The 21,629-nt window shown below is 43.2% G+C and overlaps 1 protein-coding gene across 33 annotated transcripts in view; it reads left to right on the top strand.

Moving 5' to 3' along the window:
• The window catches only part of MYT1L (myelin transcription factor 1 like), a 770,605-nt gene that overhangs the window by 422,587 nt on the left and 326,389 nt on the right, over positions 1-21,629 (top strand). For 25 of the 33 annotated variants that reach the window (XM_069728021.1, XM_069728020.1, XM_069728031.1 and 22 more), the window contains exon 4: positions 11,195-11,273. Coding sequence is in view for 9 of the 33 variants with exons in the window: in XM_069728031.1 (XP_069584132.1) it covers positions 11,266-11,273 (8 nt within the window). In the remaining 24 variants the exon portion in view is untranslated. Of the gene's footprint in view, positions 1-11,192; positions 11,274-21,629 lie in introns of those variants that run through there. The other 8 variants (XM_069728008.1, XM_069728038.1, XM_069728022.1 and 5 more) reach the window with 1 other exon arrangement.

The following is a 21,629-nucleotide window of genomic DNA, read 5'->3' as shown; positions in this document are numbered from 1 at the left end:
CCAGGCCACTGCTGCCCGTGTACCCCTGGAACCAATTTAAAATTGCCTACAGCCATGTGTTATTATTTTAGGCCTTCGATGCCTGTCTGCGGTCACTCCTTCCACTAGGCCTCCACTGACCACACCACTGCTGCCTGTGTACCCCTGGAACCAATTTAAAATTGCCTACAGCCAGCCCAATTTTTTTATTTTAGGCCTTCGATGCCTGTCTGCGGTCACTCCTTCCACTAGGCCTCCACTGACCACACCACTGCTGCCCGTGTACCCCTGGAACCAATTTAAAATTGCCTACAGCCATGTGTTATTATTTTAGGCCTTCGATGCCTGTCTGCGGTCACTCCTTCCACTAGGCCTCCGCTGACCACACCACTGCTGCCCGTGTACCCCTGGAACCAATTTAAAATTGCCTACAGCCATGTGTTATTATTTTAGGCCTTCGATGCCTGTCTGCGGTCACTCCTTACAATATGCCTCCACTGACCACACCACTGCTGCCCGTGTACCCCTGGAACTAATTTAAAATTGCCTACAGCCAGCCCAATTTTTTTATTTTAGGCCTTCGATGCCTGTCTGCGGTTACTCCTTCCACTAGGCCTCCACTGACCACACCACTGCTGCCCGTGTAGCCCTGGAACCAATTTAAAATTGCCTACAGCCATGTGTTATTATTTTAGGCCTTTGAAACCTGTCTGCGGTCACTCCTTCCACTAGGCCTCCACTTACCACACCACTGCTGCCCGTGTACCCCTGGAACCAATTTAAAATTGCCTACAACCAGCCCAATTTTTTTATTTTAGGCCTTCGATGCCTGTCTGCGGTCCGTTCTTTCTACTACTACTACACTGACCAGGCCACTGCTGCCCGTGTACCCCTGGAACCAATTTAAAATTGCCTACAGCCATGTGTTATTATTTTAGGCCTTCGATGCCTGTCTGCGGTCACTCCTTCCACTAGGCCTCCACTGACCACACCACTGCTGCCCGTGTACCCCTGGAACCAATTTAAAATTGCCTACAGCCAGCCCAATTGTTTTATTTTAGGCCTTCGATGCCTGTCTGCGGTCACTCCTTCCACTATGCCTCCACTGACCACACCACTGCTGCCCGTGTACCCCTGGAACCAATTTAAAATTGCCTACAGCCATGTGTTATTATTTTAGGCCTTCGATGCCTGTCTGCGGTCACTCCTTCCACTAGGCCTCCACTGACCACACCACTGCTGCCCGTGTACCCCTGGAACCAATTTAAAATTGCCTACAGCCAGCCCAATTTTTTTATTTTAGGCCTTCGATGCCTGTCTGCGGTCCGTTCTTTCTACTACTACTACACTGACCAGGCCACTGCTGCCCGTGTACCCCTGGAACCAATGTAAAATTGCCTACAGCCATGTGTTATTATTTTAGGCCTTCGATGCCTGTCTGCGGTCACTCCTACCACTAGGCCTCCACTGACCACACCACTGCTGCCCGTGTACCCCTGGAACCAATTTAAAATTGCCTACAGCCAGCCCAATTTTTTTATTTTAGGCCTTCGATGCCTGTTTGCGGTCACTCCTTCCACTAGGCCTCCACTGACCACACCACTGCTGCCCGTGTACCCCTGGAACCAATTTAAAATTGCTTACAGCCATGTGTTATTATTTTAGGCCTTCGATGCCTGTCTGCGGTCACTCCTTCCACTAGGCCTCCACTGACCACACCACTGCTGCCCGTGTACCCCTGGAACCAATTTAAAATTGCCTACAGCCATGTGCTATTATTTTAGGCCTTCGATGCCTGTCTGCGGTCACTACTTACAATATGCCTCCACTGACCACACCACTGCTGCCCGTGTACCCCTGGAACCAATTTAAAATTGCCTACAGCCAGCCCAATTTTTTTATTTTAGGCCTTCGATGCCTGTCTGCGGTCACTCCTTCCACTAGGCCTCCACTTACCACACCACTGCTGCCCGTGTACCCCTGGAACCAATTTAAAATTGCCTACAGCCAGCCCAATTTTTTTATTTTAGGCCTTCGATGCCTGTCTGCGGTCCGTTCTTTCTACTACTACTACACTGACCAGGCCACTGCTGCCCGTGTACCCCTGGAACCAATTTAAAATTGCCTACAGCCATGTGTTATTATTTTAGGCCTTCGATGCCTGTCTGCGGTCACTCCTTCCACTAGGCCTCCACTGACCACACCACTGCTGCCCGTGTACCCCTGGAACCAATTTAAAATTGCCTACAGCCAGCCCAATTTTTTTATTTTAGGCCTTCGATGCCTGTCTGCGGTCACTCCTTCCACTAGGCCTCCACTGACCACACCACTGCTGCCCGTGTACCCCTGGAACCAATTTAAAATTGCCTACAGCCATGTGTTATTATTTTAGGCCTTCGATGCCTGTCTGCGGTCACTCCTTCCACTAGGCCTCCACTGACCACACCACTGCTGCCCGTGTACCCCTGGAACCAATTTAAAATTGCCTACAGCCATGTGTTATTATTTTAGGCCTTCGATGCCTGTCTGCGGTCACTCCTTACAATATGCCTCCAATGACCACACCACTGCTGCCCGTGTACCCCTGGAACTAATTTAAAATTGCCTACAGCCAGCCCAATTTTTTTATTTTAGGCCTTCGATGCCTGTCTGCGGTCACTCCTTCCACTAGGCCTCCACTTACCACACCACTGCTGCCCGTGTACCCCTGGAACCAATTTAAAATTGCCTACAGCCAGCCCAATTTTTTTTTTTTTAGGCCTTCGATGCCTGTCTGCGGTCCGTTCTTTCTACTACTACTACACTGACCATGCCACTGCTGCCCGTGTACCCCTGGAACCAATTTAAAATTGCCTACAGCCATGTGTTATTATTTTAGGCCTTCGATGCCTGTCTGCGGTCACTCCTTCCACTAGGCCTCCACTGACCACACCACTGCTGCCCGTGTACCCCTGGAACCAATTTTACAGTGTCTACAGCCTAATTTTGTTATGTTAGGCCTACTACGCCTGTCTGCGGTCCCTCCTTCCAATACTCGTCCACTGACCACACCACTGCTGCCCGTGGACCCCTGGAACCTATTTTTAATTGCATAGAGCATCCTTTTTTTAATAGTAGGCGTACAAAGTCTGTCTGCGGTCCACTATTGAAATTGTCCTCCACTGCCCAGAGCACTGCTGCTTGTGTACCCCTGTAACTTTTTTAAGCTGCAGTGAGCCACATTTTTGGGTTAAGTCCTACTACCTGTGTCTGTCTGCGCCACTCAATTCAGCTGTGTTCCTTTGAAAAAAGCTGAGCGTCAATAGTCTTGTTTTCAGCCTCTAGGAATTTTAAAACTGCATTGGGGGTACAACTTTGGTAGGGCCTACTAACGGTGTCTGCCTACCCAAGGTGTGCCCCAGGTTTCCTCGCCATTGCTTCGATCTTAATGCTCTCATTTAGTAGTTGTTGGAAACTACACTGCATTAGGCCTACAAATTGGGTATGGGGTGTAGAGAGATGGTGTGTTCCACTCCAAGGTGTTCTCCAGGTTGCCTTTCCTGAGCTTCGATCTTCCGGCTCTCGTTTAGTAGTTGTTGGAAACTACGCTGCATTAGGCCTACAAATTGGGTATGGGGTGTAGAGAGATGGTGTGTTCCACTCCAAGGTGTTCCCCAGGTTTCGTCCACATTGCTTCGGTCTTCCGACTCTCGTTTAGTAGTTGTAGAAAACTACACTGCATTAGGCCTACAAATTGGGTATGGGGTGTAGAGAGATGGTGTGTTCCACTCCAAGGTGTTCCCCAGGTTTCGTCCACATTGCTTCGGTCTTCCGGCTCTCGTTTAGTAGTTCTTGGAAACTACACTGCATTAGGCCTACAAATTGGGTATGGGGTGTAGAGAGATGGTGTGTTCCACTCCAAGGTGTTCTCCAGGTTGCCTTTCCTGAGCTTCGATCTTCCGGCTCTCGTTTAGTAGTTGTTGGAAACTACACTGCATTAGGCCTACAAATTGGGTATGGGGTGTAGAGAGATGGTGTGTTCCACTCTAAGGTGTTCCCCAGGTTTCCTCGCCAATGCTTCGATCTTCATGCTCTCGTTTAGTAGTTGTTGGAAACTACACTGCATTAGGCCTACAAATTGGGTATGGGGTGTAGAGAGATGGTGTGTTCCACTCCAAGGTGTTCTCCAGGTTGCCTTTCCTGAGCTTCGATCTTCCGGCTCTCGTTTAGTAGTTCTTGGAAACTACACTGCATTAGGCCTACAAATTGGGTATGGGGTGTAGAGAGATGGTGTGTTCCACTCCAAGGTGTTCTCCAGGTTACCTTTCCTGAGCTCCGATCTTCCGGCTCTCGTTTAGTAGTTCTTGGAAACTACACTGCATTAGGCCTACAAATTGGGTATGGGGTGTAGAGAGATGGTGTGTTCCACTCCAAGGTGTTCTACAGGTTGCCTTTCCTGAGCTTCGATCTTCCGGCTCTCGTTTAGTAGTTCTTGGAAACTACACTGCATTAGGCCTACAAATTGGGTATGGGGTGTAGAGAGATGGTGTGTTCCACTCCAAGGTGTTCTCCAGGTTGCCTTTCCTGAGCTTCGATCTTCCGGCTCTCATTTAGTAGTTCTTGGAAACTACACTGCATTAGGCCTACAAATTGGGTATGGGGTGTAGAGAGATGGTGTGTTCCACTCCAAGGTGTTCTCCAGGTTGCCTTTCCTGAGCTTCGATCTTCCGGCTCTCGTTTAGTAGTTGTTGGAAACTACGCTGCATTAGGCCTACAAATTGGGTATGGGGTGTAGAGAGATGGTGTGTTACACTCCAAGGTGTTCTCCAGGTTGCCTTTCCTGAACTTCTATCTTCAGGCTCTCATTAAATTGTGGTTAAACGGAACAACTGCATTTGGCGTACTAGTTGGTTTGGGGCCTACTATCGGTGTCTGCCACTCCTTGCTGTTCTCCTGGTTTCCTGTCCTGAAATTCCATTTTCAGGCTCTCGTTAAGTAGTTGTTAATGTTAGACTGCATTTGGCCTACTAGTTGGGTTGGGGCCTACTATCGGTGTCTGCCACTCCTTGTTGTTCTCCTCCACTGAACAAAGCTGTGCCGCCTGTTTACTACGGTTGCCAATTTTGAACTGCATTTCGACTACTTACTGATTTGGGCCTACTCTCTGTGTCAGCCTCTCATTCCAGTTGTCCTCCACTGCAATGCCCCCTGGTTAGTCCTGTGTTACCAATTTTGAACTGCATTTAGCCAACTTTATTCTTTGGGCCTATATCTGTGTTTCCTCCTCATCCTGCCCATTGCCCAGCCAGTGATAGATGAGTCTGCTGGTACATTGACCCATAACGCAAAATTCCCCGTGCACGCTACACAGCAAGATTGTGACCCTGCTGAAAGTCAGGTTCCTCTTCCCGCATACCATACCACCTTACACGGGGACAAAGAGGAAGGTGCAGATGAAAGTGCAGGTTCCTTCATCAGGTGGGGGGAGGAATACTAGTTGGCGACGTCACTGGCACAGGGCCTCTCATAGTACGCAAAAGTGTTGCTGCCGATGGGAGGCGCCCCCGCCGTGCAAACACACCGCTGTACTTTGAGGGGCCCTGTGCCTGTGCCAATGCCAACGAGTGGGCCCCCCCTGCTTGCTCAGGATCACAGCACTTGCAAAGTTGAAATACTTACCTCTCCCTGCTCCACTGCCGTGACGTGGTCCAGATTTACTGGGCCCACTAATTACTTGAACCAGCCCTACCCCCCACAACTTTAGCCAAATGACCCCCAATTTCAAATGCCTTCCAATTATTATAAGGTAAATTACGATTGACAAGCTTCTTTAACAAGAATGAATGTTTTTGCCATTAAAATGGGCAGTGTAGGTGTTTTCCTGGCCTCCACTCACTGCCGACTATGCTCCCCCATTGACTTGCATTGGGTTTCGTGTTTCGGGCGATACCCGACTTTTCGCGATAATCGGCCGATTCCACTCGACTCGACTTCTAAGATAGTCGGGTTTCGCGAAACACGGCTCGACTCTAAAAAGGTCAAGGTCGCTCAACCCTAGTGCTGATGCATCACACACAAATCATCATTAAAAAAAATATTTAAATTAAACTAATGTAACAAATAGGTAAAAAGCCAAGGAGGTGAATACTTTTGTAAGCCATTGTATACGCAGTAAGTACAGCAAGGTGTAATCAAGTTAAACAGGCAAATGGGTAATCAACAAACATAAAATAGCTATAGAAACAATGGTTAAGGTGCCAACACTATTAAAGTCCTAAGTAATAACTAATTAAAAGTGCAACAATACATACAGTAATCAGCACACATGGTAATCAGAACATGTTAGGGCTCATCCATGAAACACCTGACTCACATTTCACCGATGCTTTGTCAGCGGCCGTCAGTGTCATGATAGTTTAAGTAAGGATATGTTTTCATCTTGTTAAATGGCTAAACTTGCAAAGCACTTGTAAAAAGAAGCAGTTTTACAAGTTACCTCTATTTAAAAATCCTCTCATTCTCAAGAATGTGGGGATTTTTAATTCTATTGCATATGGCTTATTGACTAGGCTACCGGCCACCGGTAAAGTCTACTAGAGAAAACCATTTTCCGAAGCAAGCAAATATTATTATTATAAGCTGTCCAAATAATTAGATGATTTCTATGAGTTTTGGTGTTAAAACCCTTGAAGATCACATAATCTCACTGGATAGAAGATAGGAATGACCACACATTTTTCCTATGTAGTGATAGCCAGAGATGATACAGAGCAATGTTTGCAAAAATTCAAGACTTGAGTGATGACCGCGCAGTATACTGACTGACTGTACCAAACTCCACTCTGACGAACAGAGGGGCTCGACCAGTGGCTTTCGGCTATGATATGTGGCAAGAAGGGGCTGGATGGGATAACACTGGTATAAATATATGCAATTTATTTCTTAAATGTTTCATCTTCATAGGATTTGCAAGAGAAACCCCAGCCCATATCTCAAGCCTAGGAAATAGTTCTAGCATGTTTATTCCATTTGTTAAAGGAGGTTTCCAAAATTGCAAGTTAATCCTATACATGAGATATGGCATAATTTGCTCGGTCCTCCATTGAGCCCTAGAACAAGACTTTGGAACCCAGAGAAAATGGTTTTTAACCCCCTCAAGACGCAGCCCTTTTTCATTTTTGTGTTCTCGTTTTTCGCTCTCCTCCTTCCCAGAGCCATAACTTTTTTATTTTTCCGTCAATATGGCCATGTGAGGGCTTATTTTTTGCAGGATAAGTTTTACTTTTGAAGAACACCATTGGTTTTACCTTGTCTTGTACTAGAAAATGGGGATAAAACTCCAAATTCCAAGTGTGGTGAAATTGCAAAAAAAGTGCAATCCCACACTTGTTTTTTGTTTGGCTTTTTTGCTAACTTCTCTAAATGCTAAAACTGACCTGCTACTGTGATTCTCCAGGTCATTTCGATTTTGGTGATACCAAATATGTGTATATTTGATTTTTTTACTGTTTCATTTTGAATGGGGCGAAATGGGGGTGATTTAAACTTTTATATATATTTTTTTTTTCATATTTTTTAAAACTTTTTTTTAACTTTTTCCATGCTTCAATAGCCTCCATGGGAGGCTAGAAGCTGGCACAACTGGATCGGCTCTGCTACATAGGAGCGATCATCAGATCGCTCCTATGCAGCTGAATTACAGGCTTGCTATGAGCGCCAACCACAGGGTGGCGCTCACAGCAAGCCGGCATCAACAACCATTGAGGTCTCAAGGAGACTTCAGGTTGTCATGCCGATGCATCGCTGACACCCGATCACATGATGGGGGTCGGCGATGCGCGTTTCCGGCCCGATGGCTGGAAATGGTAGTTAAATGCCGCTGTCAGCGTTTGACATTTAACTAGTTAATAGCGGCAGGTGGATCGCGATTCCACCTGCCGCTATTGCGCGCACATGTCAGCTGTACAAAACAGCTGACATGTCATGGTTTTGATGTGGGCTCAGCCCTGGAGCCCACATCAAAGGGGGTGACAAGACATGCGCCATTGTAGTATGGCGCATGTCGTGAAGGGGTTAATCCAGTGTACGAGCACATACTCATCCTCCACTCTAATCATTGTCAATGGGACAGATAAAGTTGAGAGCTGTACTTGGCTGTTTCTCGTAGTCGCATGGACAATAAATGTAGTAGAGGTCGATCATGCACACTTTTGCTCAATTCGAGATGAGGTTTTGCAGACCTTGTTGTCAGGATTAATGGATAGGGAACAACCTGTGTTTTCAGAGAATCGTCCTTTAAAGGGAATCTGTCACCCCATTTTTGACATATAAGCTGCGTCCACTGCAATCAGTAACCTGTAACCTGAAAGATAAGAAAAACAAGTTAGGCGCCGGGAAAGGTCAAAGAGGCTCTTTGACCGTTCCCGGTGCCTGCGCACTGCAGTACTTTGCACTGCCCTCAACAGGGCAGACAAAGAACGAAACAAAGAAGAGGACAACATCGTATGAAGATGGGATGTGCCGGGCCCAAACCGTGACTTCCATTGAACCGGACCGCACCGGGACCGCCCCTGGATGAGTATAATCTAATTTGTTTTTCTTATCTTTCAGGTTACATCGGGGGCTTATCTCCAGCATTACAAAATGCTGTAGTTAAGCCCCTGATGGCGGGCGCCGCAGCTTATAGGCCAAAAATGGGGTGACAGATTCCCTTTAAGAATTACAAGGTTTCATGCAGAGTTACTCCAATATAGATTATGTGATGTGCTCTCAAAAGATGACTAAGATTCTAAGCATTATATTAGGAAATCTGGTCTTAGACGCAAACAAAGCCTTAGTAATGTCATAATAACAACTTCATCATAAAAATGGATGTTAACCTGGTAGTAACCAACAGCCCGATTAATAAGACATTACACTGACAAACTTTTCATATTCTTTAAATAAAAAAGTCCAAAAATCATCCCTTTTAGTCAATATTTTTGGGCAGACTCCTTTGTGCAGAACACTGTCTTACAGTGTCGCTGTCAAAGGTAACATCATGATGTCATGACAAATTAGTGATGTGTAATATATTCCATAATGTCGTCCGTTTCTTCCCATCTAATATGCTTGCAAAGAGCAAGAAAGCCTGCATTAGGTAGTTCTACAGACTCGACAGCTGCTAGTGGTGGTGTTGCATAGACTGTTGCGAGTGGCTTGCATATTCTTAGCCATTGTATGAGGTTTTTTTCTTTTACACTAACCCATCAATTGCCACTGACACTTTTTCTTTTACCAAACAAAAAAAATGAGTATGCAAATTTGGTTTGTTATATGATGAAACTTAATGATTGTTAACATAAAGATGATAATTTATTAACCAAAGAGGCAGGTTTGTAGCTTTTGAATTTAGGCTCCTAATATATATATATATATATATATATATATATATATATAGATGTGTCTATCTATCTATCTATCTATCTATCTATCTATCTATCTATCTATCTAATATCTATTTATCTATCTATCTATCTAATATCTATCTATCTATCTATATATCTATCTATCTATATAAATTTATATATATCTATATATATAAACACATTATGTAATTTTTTCTATCATTGAATTAGAGTAAGACATATCACAATCCATGCCCTGCATCAGAGTAAATAACTGTGAAATATCAATAAAGTTTAAATCGGGTCTAAATTGGACGTTGTTGTTTCATAAAACCATACATACATCAATAGTACAAGAGACTATAAGATACTTTGTAAAACATCTTATTAAAGAAATATATTTCTGTCTCCACTTGTGAGTCTGTTCTCAACCACTTTCCCTGCTTCTTGACCTCACCATCTACAGTGAAAAACAGCTCAAATCCATCCTGGTCAAGAAATCTGCCAGCTCACTGTAGTATCAGGTTTCAGCTACTATAAAACTTAGTGGAGAAGAGGACCAGGAGCAAGAATGAGGATCAATCTGCACTGGGAGAGACAAGCAGATAAAGGCAGATCAAGCTGCAACTTCTAGAAAAAAACATTTTACTTCCTGCTGGATTCACAGCCACACAGCTTAGTATTGCCATGAAATGTCTCCCTAGCTCAGATAGAGTTAAGGTACTGAGCTTGCAAAGTGCAAAACTGGTGAAAAATGTTGAATACCCATTAAATGATGGCTATCCTTTCTGCTCTATCTCTGTCATATCAGTGATAATTTTATCTTGAGCTGATGAGATGTAATTTGAGACAGACTGGTTGCTATGGATCTGCAGACTGACAATTATTGCCTAGGAACCAGACAGCCATTACAACGCTGTAGTGGCCTGTGAGTGTGACAATTGTTATAGCAACTCACTATTTGAGCAGTTATGTCTAAAGATAAATTAAAATACATTGGGCATACTATTAACCGGAAAGCTTCTTCTCAGACTCTACATGGGTCCATTTTTTGTACCTTTTTGAGTTAATCAAAAAGGCTCTTTTTACATCATTGCCAATGCCTGTGAATTCCTCCTGGATTTAACATCAGTATTTTAGTGATACTTTCACGGTCTGGCTCTGGTGAAATAGTTACAGAGGTCGATAAATCACATGTGAAACCTGTTTAGCTGTACAAGGGCCCGGTAGGTAGCATGAGGTACCGATCTCTAAAAGGGGTTATCCAGTATTTTATTTTTGTACCATCAGCCTAAAAACTAACAGGCAGGTTATTGATAACCTACTGCATTTTCTCCCCACCACCGATCTCTACCAGCTCAGAGTGGTCATAGTCCGCTCCTGCTGGCGATTCTGCAGCTTCCACTGACATTATGTTGACAGAGCAGCTTCCACACTTTCCCTCTACTCTTTTGATGGGGCATGACTGCCAATTGACAGTCGACTACCTGCTACCTACCTTTGGGAAGCCGGCTGTCAATCAGCATGACGTCAGCAGTCACACACCGTCGAAAGATATATGTCAACTAATGTGGATGTTATGAAGTAGGGGTTGTCTTGGATTAGAAAAACATGTCTGCTTTGTCTCCCAAACTGCATGACATCAAGTCTAAGGGCTCTGCCTGGTATTGCAGCTCAACTTTACAAAATTCAATGGAGCACACACAAGCTTTGAGCAGATGTGAAAGTGTGGTTAAAAGAAAGGAGCCATGTTTTTCTAATCACATATAAAACATTATTTTACTGTAATAGAAAATGCCTTCTATCAGTGAATGTTCGTAACCAAATCATTTTCTTTGTTTCCATTTTAGACCTCCTACACGGACTCACCATCACTTTCCTTGTTCAGCTTGGTCCACCTGACAAGCAGACAGTACTTCAAATGCTCAGGTACTTTGCACATACCAAGCTATTTATATATGCATGTAGCTCTTTCAAAGACAAGTTCAGCAATAACTTTACATCCCCAATCCGTTCGTACATTACTGAGAAATCAGCATTGGAATAGATATGCAAATGAGGCTGAAGGACTATAGTAGATCTGTAGCCTCTGTCACTCCAGCTCTATTCCCCACCCAGCACTGCCTCCTCCTGCTTGATGGATAATTCCTGCCCCTGAAATCAGCATATAAGCTTTTAGTCAAGCAGAAGGAGGTGTCGCTGGTAGTGTTGAGTGATACCGTCCGATACTTGAAAGTATCGGTATCGGATAGTATCGGCCGATACCCGAAAAGTATCGGATATCGCCGATACCGATATCCGATACCAATACAAGTCAATGGGACATCAGGTATCGGAAGGTATCCTGATGGATCCCAGGGTCTGAAGGAGAGGAAACTCTCCTTCAGGTCCTGGGATCCATAGTGAGGTGTAAAATAACATAGTAACATAGTAACATAGTTAGTAAGGCCGAAAAAAGACATTTGTCCATCCAGTTCAGCCTATATTCCATCATAATAAATCCCCAGATCTACGTCCTTCTACAGAACCTAATAATTGTATGATACAATATTGTTCTGCTCCAGGAAGACATCCAGGCCTCTCTTGAACCCCTCGACTGAGTTCGCCATCACCACCTCCTCAGGCAAGCAATTCCAGATTCTCACTGCCCTAACAGTAAAGAATCCTCTTCTATGTTGGTGGAAAAACCTTCTCTCCTCCAGACGCAAAGAATGCCCCCTTGTGCCCGTCACCTTCCTTGGTATAAACAGATCCTCAGCGAGATATTTGTATTGTCCCCTTATATACTTATACATGGTTATTAGATCGCCCCTCAGTCGTCTTTTTTCTAGACTAAATAATCCTAATTTCGCTAATCTATCTGGGTATTGTAGTTCTCCCATCCCCTTTATTAATTTTGTTGCCCTCCTTTGTACTCTCTCTAGTTCCATTATATCCTTCCTGAGCACCGGTGCCCAAAACTTGACACAGTACTCCATGTGCGGTCTAACTAGGGATTTGTACAGAGGCAGTATAATGCTCTCATCATGTGTATCCAGACCTCTTTTAATGCACCCCATGATCCTGTTTGCCTTGGCAGCTGCTGCCTGGCACTGGCTGCTCCAGGTAAGTTTATCATTAACTAGGATCCCCAAGTCCTTCTCCCTGTCAGATTTACCCAGTGGTTTCCCGTTCAGTGTGTAATGGTGATATTGATTCCCTCTTCCCATGTGTATAACCTTACATTTATCATTGTTAAACCTCATCTGCCACCTTTCAGCCCAAGTTTCCAACTTATCCAGATCCATCTGTAGCAGAATACTATCTTCTCTTGTATTAACTGCTTTACATAGTTTTGTATCATCTGCAAATATCGATATTTTACTGTGTAAACCTTCTACCAGATCATTAATGAATATGTTGAAGAGAACAGGTCCCAATACTGACCCCTGCGGTACCCCACTGGTCACAGCGACCCAGTTAGAGACTATACCATTTATAACCACCCTCTGCTTTCTATCACTAAGCCAGTTACTAACCCAAAATAAAGAATTAAAATAAAAAATATTGTTATATTCACCTCTCCGGCGGCCCCTGGAACATCACCGCGAGGAACCGGCGTCCAGCAGGCTTCTTTGTTCAAAATGAGCGCCTTTAGGACCTGCGGAATGACGTCGCGGCTTCTGATTGGTCGCGTGCCGCCCATGTGACCGCCACGCGACCAATCAGAAGCCGCGACGTCATTCCACAGGTCCTAAAGGCGCTCATTCTAGGAATTTATCTGAGGAATGATGTCGCGGCTTCTGATTGGTCGCGTGGCGGTCACATGGGCGGCACGCGACCAATCAGAAGCCGCGACGTCATTCCGCAGGTCCTAAAGGCGCTCATTTTGAACAAAGAAGCCTGCCGGACGCCGGTGACTCGCAGTGATGTTCCAGGGGCCGCCGGAGAGGTGAATATAACAATATTTTTTATTTTAATTCTTTATTTTACACCTCCGATACCGATACCCGATACCACAAAAATATCGGATCTCGGTATCGGAATTCCGATACCGCAAGTATCGGCCGATACCCGATACTTGCGGTATCGGAATGCTCAACACTAGTCGCTGGACCGGGTGTATAACAGACGCGGCAGATGCTTCAAATTTGCAAATTGTTCTTCAGACTCATTCGCTTAGCAATGCTAATTTCTCATTAATGTCAGAACAAACTGGCCATGTAAAAATATTGCTGGACTTATCAAAAACATGTTAATATATTTTGGGAGATTAAATCCTGCTGACAGACTCACTTTATGCTCGGACTGTCCCAAAGGGAAACAGGTGAATCCTCCGGTAGGCCTCTTTGCAGGAGTTGTCCCGCCACACTACTATATGAGCAGTATTTGTCACAATATATTTGGTTCTCTGTGTACAGACAAGGGTAGCATATCTTCACTCATTTATTATTATTATATATTTATAAAATTACTAAGAGACGGAGCTTTACTCTAAAAGTTTGTCTCAAGCGGCCCATCCCATCTCAGAAAGTAGTCATCGATATTCTATTAATATTAGGAAAAGCTATGTAATACAGCAAAGTAAATGGAAGACAAGTAGTCGCGCAGGGTATTGCAGATTAGGATCTGCTTTTCCTGCTACTTTGTTCCATTTTATGATGTCTATATTCTTAAAAAGGTTACATGGAAGAGAGTTTGGTGAAGGTATAGTAGAATCCCTTTAACTCCTCTTCTCTTATAATCACTTGTATATTATTTATTGGAGCTCTGTTATGACAGAGCATAAAGAGAAATTAATTCTCAAATTCAGTTCTGCTACCTTGTACCCACCACATGGTCAAAAATATTGGAACACCACCTACGCATTGTACCTGCAGGAGTTTTTTTTTATATTTCATTGTAACTCCATAGTTATTAACATGGAGTTGCATGATTTTGGTGTGTGTCTGAGGTCAGACACTGATCTTGGACTAGACTGACGGAATCATAATCATATGCTCTAGTTCATCCCAAAGGTGTTCACTGAGGATGAGGTTAGTTGAGAGTTGAGTTCTTCTATAACAAAATCGACCAACAAATGCCTTTATGAAACTTTGTGCATTGGGGCACAGTAATGATGGAACAGAAAAGGGCCTCCCGGAAATTGTTCCCACTGAGTTGGAAACATCCAGTGGAATTGTCCAAGATGTCTTCTATGCTGAAGCATTACGATTTCCTTTCACTAGAGCTGCAGTAAATGGAGTACGACGAACCCTGAAAAGCAAAATGACTATTCCTCTTCAACTGTGGGCACTATGCAGTCTGGTAGGTAGCGTTCTAACCTTCACCAAACTTAGACTCACCCATCAGTTGCCAGATGGAATAGTGTGATTAGTCTCTCCACAGAACACATTTCCACTGCTCCAAAGTTGAATAGTGACTGCTGTACACTCCTACATCTGACACTTGGCAAAGTACCTGGTGATGTGAGGTTTGCATGTAGCTGTTCCACCATGGATTGAAGCTCCGGGGGCACAATTTTTGTTAATGTTAATCTCAGACGATATTTAGACTTTCATCCACTATGCGCCTCACCACTCCACGACCCTGCTCTGTAAGTTTATGTGGTCTCCATTTCTTAGTTGATGTGCTGTTGTTGCTAAATGCGTCTACTTTTGAATAATACCACTCACAGGTGATCATGAAATAATTACGAGGGAGCAAATTTCATGAACTGACATGTTACAGCAGTGGCATCTTATTACAGGACCCATTTTGTATTCAGTGAGCTCTGTAGATTGACCCATTCTTTCACAAATATTAGCAAAGGCAAACCGCATGGCTAGGGGCAGGATTTTATATACCTGTGGTAATAGGAATTACGGTAATTGTTTAAAAAGTGTGTCCTAGTACTTTTGACTTTAAAGAATATGCATATACATAGGCAGGTCCGGAAAAAATGCTCCAAAGTAAAAAAATTATAAAAAAAATAGAAGTGTTAATTGTTTGTTTTAATCAATAAGCAAAATGAAATATGAACAAACAAAAGAGAAATCTAAATCAAATTAATGTTTGTATTGCTACAAAGCAGCATTAATTCTTGTTGCACACAGTTTTTGAAAAGACTTAGTAGTAAGGTTGGTTCAAGCATGTTGGAGAACTTACCACAGATTTTATGTGAATGTAGGTTTGCTCAAATCCTTCTGTCTCTTCAAGGAATCACAGACAGACTTCATGATATTGAGATCTGTGGGGGCCATAATATCATTTCCCAGACTCCTTGTTCCACTTTACGCTGACGACATGACTATATGCTTGGGATCATTGTTCTGCTGCAGAATAAATCTGGAGCGAATCAGATGCCAACCATTGCATGATGGATAGCTATCTTCCTGTAATTCTTAGCATTGAAGATACCTTTTGTTCTGACCTAGTCCCCATCTCCATCGGCTAAATTGCGACCCCAGACTTGCAAGGAACCTTCAGCACTTGCTTCAATACTGCCTGCAGACACTCATTATTGCACCACTCTGTAGCTCTCCCAAAGGCAAACTGCCTTTTGTTAAGCCAAATGCTTAAAATTTTGATTCTTTAGTCCAGAGCACCTCCTTCCATTTTTCTGCACCTCAGTTTCCATTTTTTTGTGTACAGTTGAGTTGCGTGGCCTTGTGTCCATATGTAAGGTATGGCTTTTTAGACAGAATAATTCCATGAAAACAATTTCTGGCAACATTTCCTCAAACAGTAGATGGGTCTAGCTTGGTCCCACTGTTTGCTTCCAGTTCTGAGCTGATGGCACTGCTGGACATCTTCCGATTTCGAATGGAAATAAGCATGATGTCTTTCATCTGCTGAATTAAGCTTCCTTGGTCAACCACTGTGTCTATAGTCCTTAATGTTGCCCGTTTATTGCTGTTTCTCTAAAAGTTTTTAACAGCACATCTTCAAACCCCAGTCTTGAAATCTTTGCCTAGAAGAGACCTTGTTGATGCAGTATAACTACCTTGTGTTTTGTAGCTGTGTTCAGTCTTGCCATATTAGATCACCGTAACCTGAACCTGTCTTCCACAACCTCATCTTTGTAGCAGAGTTCAGCTGTTCCTCACCCAATTTTGCACTTCCTACCCTCCTGTTTCTGTTTTAATTATTTACTGTGTTTCAACCTACATATGAACTTGATAATTATCACCTATTTGGTATAGTTCTCAAGTATGCATCTGACTATTATCCTTCAAAATCCTTGACTTTTTGCGAGTATATCTAGAAGAAGTGATACTGTTTTAAAGGCAATGGACGGTCACTCCAAATATTGATTTGATTTAGATTTGTGTTTTTCAGTTCATTCACCTTGCATTTTATTAATGTATTAAAACAAGCTTTCTATTTTAGAAAGCATTTGTAATTTGCAGTATTTTTTTTACACCTGCCGAAAACTTTTGCACAGCACTGTCTGTACTGTATGTATTGTTGACAGAATTAATTGGAAAATGTGGCCTTCTAATATTGTAATGCATGTAATTTAATAGATAAGAGTTACTAGCAGTATTTATAACATAATGTCGAAGGTGTAGCAGGAAGGCAGCTGTGGATCCGTCTGACTGATCCCTTTTAAATACTGTAAACAGTGGGAATCACAGGTTAATCTTTAAAGGATACGTTTGCTCAGAAGATTGTTTTCTGTAAACACTTGTAAACCTGGCTACATAGAGATGATTAAGACATACAACAATCAAAGACAAAAATTCCACAGCACTAGGAAAATGAGTTCTAAATGAAATGTATAGCTTTTATTTTACACGCGTGCAAAATGTAGGGCTTCATGATGTGTGTTTGCAGTGTTTTATGGACAGAATGTTGGGTAATGCATGTTGAGATTAAAGGATAAAAACTCAGCCTTTGATACGAATGGTATTTTATTTCATTGTGGAAAAATACATTTCCGTTATTTAGTTATAATAATAACAACATGTTTAGTGAGGGTGAAAAATCACATAAGTCCATCAAGGTCATCCTATTTTTATGCCATATTGATTCCGAAGAAGGCAAAAACAAACCTTATGACCTAGAAACCAAGAAGAAAAAAATTATTTCTGACCATAAAAATGTCAATAAAAATTTTCTCCTGGATCAAGTACAAATCTTCATCAATTACAATTTGTAATTAGAGATGAGCTTATCGATTGCCAGAACTTTATTCCAGCATCCAGTTTAGTGGTACATGGTGGCTAGATGAGAGTCCCGCTAATCTCTTACCTAACGGCATCACCGTTATGGCATTTGATTTGGAAGCAATCTCGTCTGTATGATGTAATAAACATATGACTTTGAACCAGCCTTGGCTAATTAAATGTTGCACCGGGTACGTCAATGGTAACAGATTCAAAGGCCTCCTATCTAGGAGCCAAGTACCACTGACCTGGACGCTCTACCAAAGTCCTGCGAATTGATCCACTCATTTGTGTTTGTAATGATATCTTTCTAAAAATTCTCCAAAACCCACATACATTTTTTAACAGATCATTCATCACAGCATCCCGAAGACTTATAAGATATTCCCTTATTAGGCTACGCTTTCTTAATTCATTTAGCTTATATTTGTTTTGTTTTTTAAGAAAAAAATGCAAATTTATCTTGCAAAAATGGTCACCAAAATGTTCTATATAGATGTTTCAACTGCATGTGCTCTAGATGGGGCTAAAGTCACTGGTAGGGACCTCTGATGATGGCTAACCCTTCTCATCAACAAATTGATGGTGCGTATTGAAATCAAACTGACCGATTCTCCGCATCTACTTTTTTGGGAGTCAGGGATCGGCCATTTTTTTTCGAAAATTGCAGGATTGGATTATGTTCATGTTCATGGTCCGCTTTATGTAGATATCAATATATTATAACAATACATTAGCTTCCTGGAGTGGCCAGATATCTTCCTTATGAGTGATATTGTGCAATATGTGTTGCCTCTGAAGACTCAGATGTAGAACATATTTAATTTGACCATACACATTAAATAGAGGCAGATGATTGAACAACAGATGGACAACAATCATCTGGTGAATAGAGTTGAGCGACCTTGACCTTTTTAGAGTCGAGCCGGGTTTTGCGAAACCCGACTATGTCCAAAGTCGGGTCGAGTGAAATCGGCCGATTATGACGTAAAGTCGGGATCGACCGAAACACGAAACCCAATGCAAGTCAATGGGGCAGCATAGTCGGCAGTGAGTGGGGGCCAGGAAAACACCTAGAGTGCCCATTTTAATGTCAAAACCATCCATTCTTCTTAATGAAGCTTGTCAAGCGTAATTTACCTTATAATAATTGGAAGGCATTTGAAATTGGGGGTCATTTGGCTAAAGTTGTGGGGGGTAGGGCTGGTTCAAGTAATTAGTGGGCCCAGGAAATCTGGACCACGTCACGGCAGTGGAGCAGGGAGAGGTAAGTATTTCAACTTTGCAAGTGCTGTGAACCTGAGCAAGCAGGGGGGGCCCACTCGTTGGCATTGGCACTGGCACAGGGCCCCTCAAAGTACAGCGGTGTGTTTGCACGGCGGGGGCGCCTCCCACCGGCAGCAACACTTTTGCGTACTATGAGAGGCCCTGTGCCAGTGACGTCGCCAACTAGTATTCCTCCCCCCACCTGATGAAGGAACCTGCACTTTCATCTGCACCTTCCTCTTTGTCCCCGTGTAAGGTGGTATGGTATGCGGGAAGAGCAACCTGACTTTCAGCAGGGTCACAATGTTGTTGTGTAGTGTGCACGGGGAATGTTGCGTTATGGGTCAATGTACCAGCAGACTCATCTATCACTGGCTGGGCAATGGGCACGATGAAGTGGAAACACAGATATAGGCCCAAAGAAGAAAGTGGGCTAAATGCAGTTCAAAATTGGTAACACAGGAATAACCAGGGGGCATTGCAGTGGAGGACAACTGGAATGAGAGGCTGACACAGAGAGTAGGGCCAAATCAGTAAGTAGTCGAAATGCAGTTCAAAATTGGCAACCGTAGTAAACAGGCGGCACAGCTTTGTTCAGTGGAGGAGAACAGCAAGGAGTGGCAGACACCGATAGTAGGCCCCAACCCAACTAGTAGGCCAAATGCAGTCTAACATTAACAACTACTTAACGAGAGGCTGAAAATGGTATTTCAGGACAGGAAACCAGGAGAACAGCAAGGAGTGGCAGACACCGATAGTAGGCCCCAAACCAACTAGTACGCCAAATGCAGTTGTTCCATTTAACCACAATTTAATGAGAGCCTGAAGATAGAAGCTCAGGAAAGGCAACCTGGGGAACACCTTGGAGTGTAACACACCATCTCTCTCCACCCCATACCCATTTTGTAGGCCTAATGCTGTGTACTTTTCTACAACTACTAAACGAGAGTCGGAAGACCGAAGCAATGGCAAGGAAACCTGGGGAACACCTTGGAGTGTAACACACCATCTCTCTCCACCCCATACCCAATTTTTAGGCCTAATGCAGCCTACTTTCCGACACCTACTAAACGAGAGCATGAAGATCGAAGCTCAGGAAAGGCAACCTGGGGAACACCTTGGAGTGTAACACACCATCTCTCTCCACCCCATACCCATTTTTTAGGCCTAATGCAGTGTACTTTTCTACAACTACTAAACGAGAGTCGGAAGACCGAAGCAATGGCAAGGAAACCTGGGGAACACCTTGGAGTGTAACACACCATCTCTCTCCACCCCATTCCCCATTTTTTAGGCCTAATGCAGCCTACTTTCCGACACCTACTAAACGAGAGCATGAAGATCGAAGCTCAGGAAAGGCAACCTGGGGAACACCTTGGAGTGTAACACACCATCTCTCTCCACCCCATACCCATTTTGTAGGCCTAATGCTGTGTACTTTTCTACAACTACTAAACGAGAGTCGGAAGACCGAAGCAATGGCAAGGAAACCTGGGGAACACCTTGGAGTGTAACACACCATCTCTCTCCACCCCATACCCAATTTGTAGGCCTAATGCAGCCTACTTTCCGACACCTACTAAACGAGAGCATGAAGATCGAAGCTCAGGAAAGGCAACCTGGGGAACACCTTGGAGTGTAACACACCATCTCTCTCCACCCCATACCCATTTTGTAGGCCTAATGCTGTGTACTTTTCCACCAACTACTAAACGAGAGCCGGAAGATAGAAGCTCATGAAAGGCAACCCGGGGAACACCTTGGAGTGTAACACAACCTCTCTCTACACCACGAAAGGGCTGATTCTTAGGAAGGAAGGCTGTTGTAAATAAGCATTGCGCGTCCGAGGGTGATTATATTCTTATTCGGTATCTACTCACCCTCGGACGCGCCATGCTTCTTGATTTGTAATTAATGTTTATTTGCAATGTGCTTTTGACTTACTCAATTATTTTTTTAATTATTGATTTTATTAAATTAATAGTTTAACATCTTATTGGAAATAATTTAAAGGAGACGCGACAGGACAACACTCGGTGGATGCCATATCTGTGTTAACAACTCCAAAAAACTTTCAGTTAACTTCTTGCAGGAGAAAGAAATTGTAGCTGTTGGACCTTTGTAGTACAGTTCCAGATATTTGTTGTGTGTTTGTTTTGATTGTTAAAATGTCTGCATTTGAGATCTCAACACGATCTTATTTTTTATAATCAAATTAATTTTTTAAATATTTTATTAGGTTGGTTCAAGGGGTACACGGGCCGCAGTAGACAGGTCAGTGGAGGCCTAGTGGAAGGAGGGACCGCAGATGCGCCACTGTTTCACCCATACACAATTAGTAGGCCTAATGCAGCGTAGTTTCCAACAGCTACTAAACGAGAGCCGGAAGATCGAAGCTCAGGAAAGGCAACCTGGGGAACACCTTGGAGTGTAACACAACCTCTCTCTACACCACGGAAGGGCTGATTCTTAGGAAGGAAGGCTGTTGTAAATAAGCATTGCGCGTCCGAGGGTGATTATATTCTTATTCGGTATCTACTCACCCTCGGACGCGCCATGCTTCTTGATTTGTAATTAATGTTTATTTGCAATGTGCTTTTGACTTACTCAATTATTTTTTTAATTATTGATTTTATTAAATTAATAGTTTAACATCTTATTGGAAATAATTTAAAGGAGACGCGACAGGACAACACTCGGTGGATGCCATATCTGTGTTAACAACTCCAAAAAACTTTCAGTTAACTTCTTGCAGGAGAAAGAAATTGTAGCTGTTGGACCTTTGTAGTACAGTTCCAGATATTTGTTGTGTGTTTGTTTTGATTGTTAAAATGTCTGCATTTGAGATCTCAACACGATCTTATTTTTTATAATCAAATTAATTTTTTAA

This window comes from Ranitomeya imitator, chromosome 5 (genome assembly GCF_032444005.1).
Source record: "Ranitomeya imitator isolate aRanImi1 chromosome 5, aRanImi1.pri, whole genome shotgun sequence".
In the NCBI taxonomy this organism is placed as follows: Eukaryota; Metazoa; Chordata; class Amphibia; order Anura; family Dendrobatidae; genus Ranitomeya; species Ranitomeya imitator.
The sequence above is the reverse complement of the archived record's forward strand: the minus strand, read 5'-3'. Positions and strand labels throughout refer to the sequence as shown.